Below are 11381 nucleotides of genomic sequence, written 5' to 3'. Positions count from 1 at the left end.
GAGCATCCAACACGGAAATTTATATACCCTCACGTCACGCTCCTTCACATGGAAGGAGCGCGGCAGACAGGAAAGGCGACGCGAAAAACTCGTTTGGACCTTTACATCGCGTTGCACGCGCACAATGCCCTCTGGCGCGAGCTCTCTGGGCATTCATTTTAAACAGCGCCAAAAAAAACCGGACAAGGAAAAGCACAGGACCAGCGCTGCTTGTTCTCTTCCTTGTCTGTGTGTTTATGGCGCTGTTTAAAATGGATGACCCGTACCAACTAGCTCGCACTCAAACCCTTCTAAATCCCTGGGCATCACCACATTAGCTTCTTGACAGCTGTAATTATCCTTGACATGCCCCCCCCCACCCCCCCGTAAAAGTATTGCAGAAACTGCAGCGCTTACCTTACTACAAAAGGATACAGAGAATGGGTAGAACCCACACAGTAATGAAATAAGTTGACAGCCTTGCCACTCTACGCTCATAGTTCTCATACATGGGAGGAGGGCGGAAAAGGGAAAAGGCGACGTGAGAAGGCAAGGAAAAGCTACGACTAGAAACAACAGCAGTTGAGCAAATTTGAGGGCAATCTCGGTAAACTTAAGTTTAGAATCAGAACCACAACCGCATTATGAGGAATGCAGTATTGGAAGATTCTGGATTAATTTTGACACCCCGGTGTTCCTTAACGTGCACCTAAAGCTAAGTGCACATTTATGTATTTCACTCATGTCAAAATGCAACTGCCGTGGTCTGGATCAAACCCACGACCATGAGGAATGCCATAGCCAAAAAGCTAACGCAGTGGGCACAGTGTGTTGATTTGACATGTGACTGCATACGTAGTGTCACCCAGACTCTAGCGTACTTAAATGCGAATTTGCACTACTTCTGAAAAATAAACACCATGCAACCATACAAATTTGTCAAGCAAGTGACGCAGGGCGAGCGGACGCAAAGACGCATTAAAGCACCGTAGGGTCTAGGAGACACTGTGGAAGCGGTCGCACATCAAATCGACATTTCTGTGCCCACCGTGATTGCTTTGCCGCTATGGCACTACTGAAGGTCGCGGGTTCGACCCCAACCGTGGCAGCCACATTTCGACGGGAGTGAAATACAAAAATGCTTGTGCACTTGGATTTAGGTGCACATTAAAGAACAACAGGGTGTCAAAATTAAGGTGAAGTCCACCGCCAGCGTGCCTCATAATCCGATTAAATAATTCAATTGAAGTTTAAAACTTCAGCCACAATGTGATGTGCCATGTGAGGCAATGACAATGCTCAAGCCTCTCAGAGGTTATGAACAATGGCACACAACACCTCAAGCAAACACGTGTTCTGCGTACAATGCAGACAAACAGCAGTGATGCATGCAAGGAAATGTTTAACATCAGCTCGCCCCGCTCGGATTGGACTAAGCGTTGAAGAAATTAAACCTTCCTGGTCCTTCGTGGTCGACATCACCACTAATTATAGTCAATGAAAGTGAACAGCATCGAAAGCTTTGCTTACCTCGATTCTCACACAGTGTGGGATCTGCATAAGTTTTTTGTACTGTGCAGTTTATTATTTGAACATTTTATTTCTTCACCCGAGAAAAAAAATCAGTCGGCAACTTGTACAAGGTGTTTTTTGTTAGCTTTAGTATCCTGATCAACCAGGTTGTCATTGCATGTTCGAAATGGAACACTGCGAAGCACCTATACACAAAACATGAAGCACGGTTCAAGATGCAACTCAAATTGCTTTCTAAATAACAATTTCGTGCTACACCTGCAGAAACACAGTATCATGTTGAATATAAGTGGAAGGAATTACTTGCTCGAAAATATGCAATAGCTATCATCACTAACGTTACTGCTGCATAATGTTTTCATGGCATCAGGTAGAGCATGTGATTTGTTACATCACTTTTGCAGAAGGGTTTGTACAGGAACAGACAAAGGCTGGTGCTGGAACAATTTTATCTCAAGTGCAACTTAAGAACAATACTACATGGCATCCAAAACGGTGCAGGGAGTCTCACCACATGTGGGTCTCCCTTATTTCCCCAATTATCTGGCTTGCTTTGTGTAATGCCTGCAACAGAAGAGAAGCACCTCTGGTTGGTAAGCAGAACTTGGCATATTGATTCAGTTCACAGCCTTTCTCATACGCAACCCCTTCAGTCATGTCATCTACACATGAAAGGTGCAAATTCTTTAGTGGTAGTATGATAAATATATAAAGTAGTAGATACGAGGCTTACTGTCTGTGCATTCTGCAAATGAAAGGAAGTGCCACATTTACACAGCAGAAAATATTTTAAATAGTTAATGCACGCAAAATATTAATGACATATCCATTGCCCCTCTGCCTTGTGCTACTTCCCATACCATATATATGTAGCCCAAAGTGGTCTACAAAAAGAAACCACATAACATTAATAAAGCAGCATTTCTTTTTTTAAGTTATTCTACATGATTGATTGAAAGTTTTTTTTTCCCAGCAATACATTGAGATTTGTGACTGAAGGGGCTAAAGCAACAAAATAATCTCAGGCAAGTGCATATACAATGCAAGCCTTGTGATGAAAAGCTGGGTTCAATTTGGCATTCAGAAATTAATGCACTTGGCAACTAGAAATGCCAACACTAAATCTGCTGTATTAGAGAGTGGCGATGTGGGCTTGTTGGTTGCTCATCTTCAAACGAGCAAGTTGTTGCAAATGTGGCAACCACATTCTCAGAATTGTGGTCTCCACTCAATGTTTGATGACAGTGTCGTTCTAGGTAGATATAAGGACAAGGTTACCCGCTTAATCATAACGGCTGAGCATATCAGCAGACTTAGTGAATTGTGCATAAGCAAGCCATTGATAGCGTTGTCACCTAAAGAATTTAATTTCCTGCGCAAGCGGTAGTAATGCTGTCTTCTGGCTACATTCTTGGTTCTGTTATGCATGTTTTTTTCTTTGTTAGAACTTGTTGCTTCCATGTGATCTATATCACGGTGCGCGTGAGCTACGTAGTATGGCTTGGTTTTGAAAATAAAAGCCGTTGTTGCTAGTACCGTTATGCATGTACATAATCTTTAGCGCCTTCTCGTGTCCTTGTTCCCTGTCCTACTACAACTTGCTCGTTTCAAGGTTAAAGACTAGGGAATCTGCTTCTCCAACAGAACTATAATATAAGAGACACAAGAACAAGCATAAAAAAAATTGTATTTTGTTGTTACAAGTAGCAACACTGTAATGCAAAAGGATAGAAAGTTGGGCGAGTTGGTACGGCAACATGATCTTGGATTGTAGCACGAAGTGAACACGGACACAGAAAGGAGCGCTCGTCCTGTCTGCCCCTTTCTGTGTCTGTGTTCACTTCACACTACAATCCAAGATCATGTTAGCAACACTGTATCGATGTCGAACCCCAAGATGTACTGCTGCCTGTGTAACGAATGGCATTGTAACACTGACCAACTCAGTTTCGAATGCGAATTCCCAATTCACCAGAGCTTCTTCAAGAATTAACTCCAGTGAAATTGTTTAATGGTAGACATTATTATTATTATTATTATTAGACATTACAATATCCACAGATACTAATTAGTATGCTCTCTATCTATCTGTACCTTAGTAGTCCTCTATCGTTACCACCATTTCACAAATTGTATAAGTTTGAATTTCACAGCCCTTTTCTGAACCACAAACACGTAATAGTGTAGTTCCAGAACTCATAGCAAGCGTCAAGTAAGCATACAAACAACACACAGGCAGTAACTAGTAGTAACCTTGTAACTCAGCAGCATTCTAAATCCTGCATGATATATTTAGAAATTAATTTTGCAAACACAGCATAATAAATGCCAGAAAGGAAGCTTGTGCACTTGCAGCCGAATCGCATGCTAAGCAGCAAATGCAGCCAGGGCCAATATCTGCATTTCTTATCACTTTTATAGTGAGTGGTTAAACTTCTACTGGGGAGAAACCTTGTTAACATAGTGCCGCATTTCTGTCCATGCTAGCAAAGGGCAGCGTTGAGCTAGCTAGTAAGGGATAATCATGAAATCAGCAATGCAAAGGCAGGACATACAACTGAGACAAAAATAAAATACCCTTGCATAAAAAAAAAGATGCATCTATTTGCATATGACAGTTACCATCGTCAGATGTGAAATTTCTGTCCTTTTGCTTGCCACTTACATTTCTCGTCATTCTGCTTTACTTAATTGCATATCACGCACAACGAACATGATACCTGAGTAATCAGCTAATTGTCTGCGTCCAGCCGTTGCATCTTTTAAAAACCGAATAACATCAATCCAATAATCCCTCAGTGATGCTTTGGAAACTTCACAGTTGGGAGTTGGTCGCCTACCTTGACCATCTGGGCCGCCTCGCGCCGTCGCACTGCAACATGCTCTGACTCGGCCAGCAGTTGATTGAAGCAGTCGTGCTTGTATAGATGTGTCACCAGCTCACTCTGTAAATTGTCTTTGACGTAGTTGACCAGGAAGTGCATGATTGCTTTCGGCACAGAATCCTGGATGTTCTTGCGCACAATCAGGAAGTACGATCGAATCAGCCGCTCTGCATGTGCACAAAGCCACAAGCTCAGTGTCAGCTTTGCAGAGACAAGCCGGATCGGAAATGGACATGAAACTAACACCTTACAGTGCTTACTCATACATCTCCAAGGGCCACAGACTCGAATGCATAGCTAAGGCTCACTCACCAATCACTTCACAGTCCCGCTGCTCTCGAGCTGACAGTTTCCGGGGCCCTGCAGTTGGCTGCGAGAGAGGTGATCGTCGCAAAAGTATGTAATCAATGTGCTGTTTCTTTTACTGTTAAGACCACATGTACATAGTAGAACTTTATTCAAGCAAACTGTGAACATGCTGTGAGAAATAATCTGCTTGACACAAGCAGCCTTATATTTTAGCGCTTTGCGCGTTTGCTCATTACAGGATTTCTTGACTATCTAAAGTACTGCAGCTCGTGACGTTAGGCTGGCTGGTGTTGCATGGCTTGTGAAGTGCTAGACACAAGCGCTTGTGTTGTCTGCCTCCCTATCCTTGTCTTTTGCTGTTTTGCACTTCAAAAGCCTTATCTAAAGTGCAATGCGAGAAAGTGATCTAGCTGCCAAAGCAGTGATTGTGCGGACATCCGATGTAATTGATTCACAATATCAGACTACTGTTGCTTGTCATTAGCAATTTTGTACATACTATGTAAATGTCCTTGAAACCTTGCCAAAGGTGTTCTGACAGCAGCTTACCTCCTCAGGCAGCAGATTGACTGGTTTCTTGATAGGGGTAGCTGGATTGCTGGGCTCCCCTACATGACTAGTGCTGCTGCTGCTGCTGACAGCTGGCACAGAAGCTGCAACATCACCTGCTGCCCCACGACGACTCTGCATGTCATGGCAAAATTTCAGTTAACTTTGTTTCAGGGTGCCACAGAGAAGAAACAACAGATTACGCAAAGTAATTTATTGAATATCGGTGCAACCTTCAGCAGCTGCACATCACAGAGAGCTAACTGCTGTTATGTGGCAGCCACAGTGATGACGCATAGGCAACTAAAGTTCTGCCTTTTTGCGGCTGTATACCGGGTCGAGCACTTTTGGAGACACTCTCCCTTTGGTGCGATGTCCAGTGAAGCATCTCATTAGGAAAGAAAGCATCTTGTCTTTCGGCTAATCCGATGAATAAAAACTATAAATGGTATCCTCGAAAGTTATTGACTGACAATATGGCCCCAGGGGCTGTATTTTCAAATGCGTGTGAATTAGCATGTATGTGCTTGAGTCTGTAAAAGAAAAGGCAGACTAAAAATACACATCAACACTGTGTGCAATTCTACTCATTTCTCTCTCTTTCCACAACTGTTCTCAGCACACCAACCAGCCCTTTTGCTAACCATCCTGGAAATATGTGTGTGTACATGAACAATTTGAAGAGTTAAACATAGTTCCTCAGTGTGATTATGCACTAACTCACATTTCACATACTACGCGATTACAAAGTCCCGCACCTCCGGAAGCCCATCCTGGGCAGCAATGGCTGCCTCATGGGTGCGCGTTGCTTTGGTTAGGGCACTGGCCACGTCGTGGAAATCGGGGTGCTTGGTGTTGATGTAGGCAAGTTCGATGGCAACCAAGTTCTCAACCATGGAGTTGGCGGCTGGCAAGCGACGCCTCAGTAGCTGGGTGACCACCTCGACAATGCACTCGTGCAACTTGGGGAAGCGCAGCATCTCCTGCTGCACCTCGGTGCCGCAGTGCTGGATGATGCGCTGCATCTCCTCGTGCACCAGTTCCACGCAGCGCAGGCTCGGCTCCTCCAGGCGCCGGATCTGCCTTTTGACCAGCAGCTCAAAGGACACCTCCGGTACAAACAGGGCTGGCCGCGGACCCTGCCACAGACGCCACTGCCATGACTCAGTTTCCCTTCCCACATCTAACGACTAAGCAAAGCTTCTAGCTCAGCCAGCTCGAACAGACACTGAAGGCAAAAATTAGGCCGCCTTAGAGGAGTAATAGATCAGGAGTCAAGAATATGACGTAACGCTATATAGTCAGGTAAAAGCACTGCTAGAAATTATACAGGTCACTAACTAACATAAACATAAAATGACATCAGAAGGATCTGCAGGTATCGAAAAACACCATTTTGTACTGACAGTGGTCAATGACTTGTTTTATTTCTGACAGTGATAAATAAGCACATCAGCAAGAAAATGAGATGTAGCTGCAGTTTACTTTGGATAAGACAAACACTGTGACCAAATGTGGTGTTAAGCAAAACATGCCATTAACTCTGCACAGAATTAAACGCACACAACCCAGCACTTTAGCAAGAACAGCCATTTATGCCTGGCTCCCTCATATATACAATGTATTGTAGATGTTATACTATGGCCTTGAGGCAGGCTTACAGACTATCCAAGAATTTGAAAAGAATCTAAAGTCCCTACACAACGGCTGTTTGTCCTAAATTGCAGCCCATGGATAACCATAGTCCGTTCAGAGGAAACTATGCATGCATCTCCCACTTGGCAGCTCCTACCGTTGCATTGCGAATGGCAGTGAGAATGTCGAGAGTGCTGAGGCCCCCCAAGGGGTGGATGGAATCCAAGGTGCGACCAAAGGTCTCATGGAAAATATAGCAGATGCGTGCACCACCACACAGCTCTGTTGTCTCAATATTCCGTGCAGTGCCTTCAATCGTTGCGCAGTAGGACGAAGCAAACTTGGTGATGATCTGAAGAAGTGTTTGACCCTGCATGAGCAGAAAAAGAAACCACCAATATTGAGAAGAAGGGTAAACTGAGCAAGTCAGTATGCATTCATTTTGAAATTTCAGCACAAAAGTTAAGACGACAGAAAGGAGACCACACGACCCATGCGCCAACTAAGTGAACATTTATTTCGGAAAAATGGGTCAGTGCACTGTTTCCTGTCATGCTACATGAAATGGTTTTGCAAGAACACATTCAAGCATTAAAATTACAAAAGCAAAAATGCTGAGAGCCAGTTCAGAAATGTGTCGTAGTACTGGTGCCTAGAACTAAATGCTTCTTTTATTCTTCAGTAAAAAATTTAAAGATCTCAAAGTGATAACATCTTTGCACTGTCAGCAATATTCAGGAGCAGATACTGCCTTCCCTATGCAGGGCCAACGTGGGCATTACTGCTGACTGAGTTAGGCAGCGCAGTTCAGGAAGCAGTGCACATAGCTCACAACTGTTAAGCTAATGCCAAACATCTGTGTTGTTGTTGACAGTTCTGTGAATAATGTCACACACATGTATGCACAAGGCACTTTTGAGCTCTGGACGCATGCAACAAATGCAAGATAAATTTCGCTGGTTGGATTTTTTCACATTTACTAAGTTATATGGACCTTTGTGGGGCTAGTACATATGTCTGACAAAAGTGCAACAAGTCTGATAGGTGCAAATATGGACTAAGCCACAGGCCTAGCAGATCACCACTTTTGGTACATGTGCAGTAAACAAAATCTGTAATGATGCAGAAACCAAGGGCTCATTACCTGGTCCTGGACAGCTTCACCATACGAGCTCAGCAAGGATTGGAACTGTGAGATCATGACATTCACGCGAGTCTTCAGTTCGGGGAGGCAGTCACGAATATGGTGCATAAGCAGGCGGTTAAGAGTCTTGGCCAAGTACTCAGTGCCATTGCGTGCTGCCAAGGCGGGGTACTTGCGCTGAAGGAACAGTGCCTCATCACGCAAGGCATCTGCAATGGGCTTGCGGTCCTTGATGTCTTGCTGCGACCGGTTCACCACACCTATGATACCTAACTTAACAGGGATCACCCGTCCACACAGCACATCAATTGCGTCTGTACCCGCATCCATAAGATCCAGTTTGGTAATGACAGCCAGGGTCCGCCGACCTGCACACATGCATCAACATACAGAACTTCTTTCAAAGTCAGATACATGCAATCATTGCTCAAAAGGCATGACAACAGGTGCTATGAGGCTTTTATGTACACAGCATATGACCCCACACTTTCTTCACAACCTTTCATTCTCCACTTTCTGCTGAAATGACACAAAGTAGAGTGAAATCCAGAAAGTCTGGTAGGAGTTTCCTATACGATTTCAGCTATCAAAGTTATTCAAAGGTTGCTAATAATATGTTTAATTACAGCATGATTCCCCTCAATGTCAAGTAGCCTGCTTATCTCTTGTCTACGACTTAATACGTGCTGGTGTGTCACTACTTAGGCTCTAGAGTGCTACGTGAGCAAGTTAGGGATCCGGTGTATAGGAGTAACCAGGAACTCATAAAATGGCTCATTTTTTTCATTTTCGGCAGATAATCTGCTTAAAGACAAGATGACGTTACAATTAGAATAACTAGGGTGCTGTGATATGGAGCGCACTGTGGGGCTGATGCTAAACTGTTTAATAACTTGCTAGCACACACAGTTGCACAATAACTTGCAGCTTTGCCATGGGCTTCAATTTCACATGTGCCTTGCTATGGATGAAACAGTGCAAAATGCTCAAGTAGAAGCATGTAGCACAAACAGAGTAAAGCTTCAACAACATACCATCTGGGTCCACCTCCCGTGCCAGCTTGAGTGCCTCAGAGGTGGCGAAGTCTGTATTGGCAGCCGTAACAGCCAGGATGAGTGAGTTCGGGTTACTGATGTAGTGCAGGATGAGAGTGCGAACCTGCTGCTCAATGTCATCGGGTTGGTCTCCCACAGGCACTTTGGTCAGTCCCGGTAGGTCCACTAGTGCAAGGTTCACCACACGACTGGAGTAAATCTTCAGGCTGATGGGCTCGGGGCAGATGCCCTGCACAACAAATCAATGCCCCTGTCACATGGATATTTCATTGTCAAGGAGCTTGTATGGTGGCCATGTCCTTCACTGATCACATTTAGAAAAAGTTATATTCTTTGTGTGATATGACATCCTGCTCAGTCTGACTAGACTGATGGGCGTCTTGTTACTGCGGATGAGAATGATGCAATGTGAAAATACCACTGATGGGAGGAGCGTCATTCCTTTCATTGCTCCCATTTCTGCTAGCTTAGTCAATCTATGTTCAATGAAGGCAATATTCCCAATGGTGACTGAATGAGTGTATAACCCTTGCATTTGGTTCTTACAGTATGTTTGAAGTTAGAACTTTGATCAGTCAAGTATGCTTGAGAATAGCCACACAGCAGAACTCAAGCTTAGTTCTAATAAGTTTTGGCTGTACTGAATCAATTACCAGCAGAGCTGGTAGTGCAACTTAAGTATAGCTCACTAATGCATAACACACCAGGTATAGTAGGCATCTGTGAAACTCTCTACGTAACCTTACAGTGTGAGTACCCACTAAGGCAAAATGCCAAATACATTGTATTTCTAGTGATTCATGGTCGCTAAAAGAGAGCAGATTTTTTATGCCCTCTTAGTTCGTACAAACATGCCAGATTAAATGCACTACATTGTTTTAGAAAACAAGAAACCAATGTTGTTTTTCTTTCTGTTTCCAGTGGAGTCCAAAATCTCTCAAAATGTGGCCCATGCTGTGAACACCAAATCAATCATGTCCATGTGTTGCAGTAGAACATTAAGTATTTCATGACAGATCTACACACCAGTTGACACATTTATTAGCTGGCTTGCTGACATAGGACATGCAAGTTTTCACTCTGATGGACTTATATGGTCTCTGGTGTGCAATCTTTTAAAATACGTTGTGATAAATAGCTTTGAGCACTAGGTTGCTTGGCACGCAAAAAAACCACATGCATAAGACACATGTATGGATCCTAAGCTGCTCGTTGTAATGTGAATGTAATAAAAATGGCTGCAGTTATCGGCAGTCAAAAATATTTAATCGCGTTCCGACCCACGCGCAGCATAGGCGGCTTCATATCAGCTGCTCGAATCAAACTAGGCTCAGCATACTTCACACCATTACAACCTACGAGACAAAGTACAGACACACGACATCGCTGACTGACTAATTTCTACAGGACCACGTAAAGAAACATGTTACAGCGTTCGATTCCTAACAGAACTGCAGAAGGCTGCCGTTTAGACGGCAAAAAGAGGAATTTTGGTGTAATCTTGCCGCACAGTCCCCATAACGAACAGTCACAGCGATCTTTGCGCACGAGGGTTGTCGAAGGCTCTGCGGTGCAAGATAAACAACTCGCAGTGACTCACTGAGCAAGAGAGTTTTGGGCAATGAACGAGCGAAACGGTCTACTCTCTCCGCGCATACCTTGTTGGTCCCACTCATGCGGTCGGTCTCTGCTTCAATCTCCTCCCTAACGGCGTCAAAGTCCGTGTATATCTTGTTCTTCGTGTGCAAGAACTTGGCCCACTCTTCGAGTTGCAACGTGCCTTCATCTGCAGAGCGGTGTTGGACGTCGTCCTTGGAGACGTAAAGCAACTGAAGCACCAGAGGTCGGCGGGTCACGATGCCCGAACCACGCGGCAGAAAGTCCCGGCCCACTAGGCTTTCCAAGACCGAGCTCTTGCCCGAACTCTGCGAAGGAAGACGTGGTAAGCCGCAATCGTGTATGCAACGCGCCGCGCCTCACTCACCTGAGCGCCCACGACCACGATTTGAGGTAGCTGAAGAGCGTCGGCGCCGATGGTGTTGAACACATCTTGAAGCTTGTTGATGACAGGAATCAGAGCCTCCATAACGACGCTGGGCCACTTAAATCAAGGAATGAATTTACAAGCTACTCAGCATTGCAAGAAACCTACTGGGCGCCCCATATCAGGCCCGTACGAGCGGCTAGCAGCGGCGGTATCGTGCATGTAGCATCCTCGTTACCCGCACCAACCACCGACCAACCAGCGACCCTCTCGTTTTCTCAACGGAGGAAGGATCTACTCGTTTGTCT

General features: G+C 44.6%; 1 protein-coding gene across 1 annotated transcript; it reads right to left on the bottom strand.

Annotated features, from left to right (window-relative positions):
- Positions 1–1944: 1944 nt before the first annotated feature.
- Drp1 (dynamin related protein 1) lies at positions 1945–11379 on the bottom strand. Its single transcript, XM_065424826.2, has 10 exons — positions 11074–11379; positions 10748–11014; positions 9069–9318; positions 8035–8402; positions 7048–7260; positions 6014–6394; positions 5256–5390; positions 4710–4767; positions 4353–4564; positions 1945–2076 (listed from the first exon to the last, which is right to left on the bottom strand). Exons 1-10 carry the CDS (start codon positions 11173–11175, stop codon positions 2020–2022), a joined length of 2043 nt encoding a protein of 680 aa, XP_065280898.1. The 5' UTR covers positions 11176–11379; the 3' UTR covers positions 1945–2019.
- Positions 11380–11381: the final 2 nt, after the last annotated feature.

The sequence above is a fragment of the Dermacentor albipictus genome, chromosome 6, assembly GCF_038994185.2.
Source record: "Dermacentor albipictus isolate Rhodes 1998 colony chromosome 6, USDA_Dalb.pri_finalv2, whole genome shotgun sequence".
NCBI lineage: Eukaryota > Metazoa > Arthropoda > Arachnida > Ixodida > Ixodidae > Dermacentor > Dermacentor albipictus.
The sequence above is the reverse complement of the archived record's forward strand: the minus strand, read 5'-3'. Positions and strand labels throughout refer to the sequence as shown.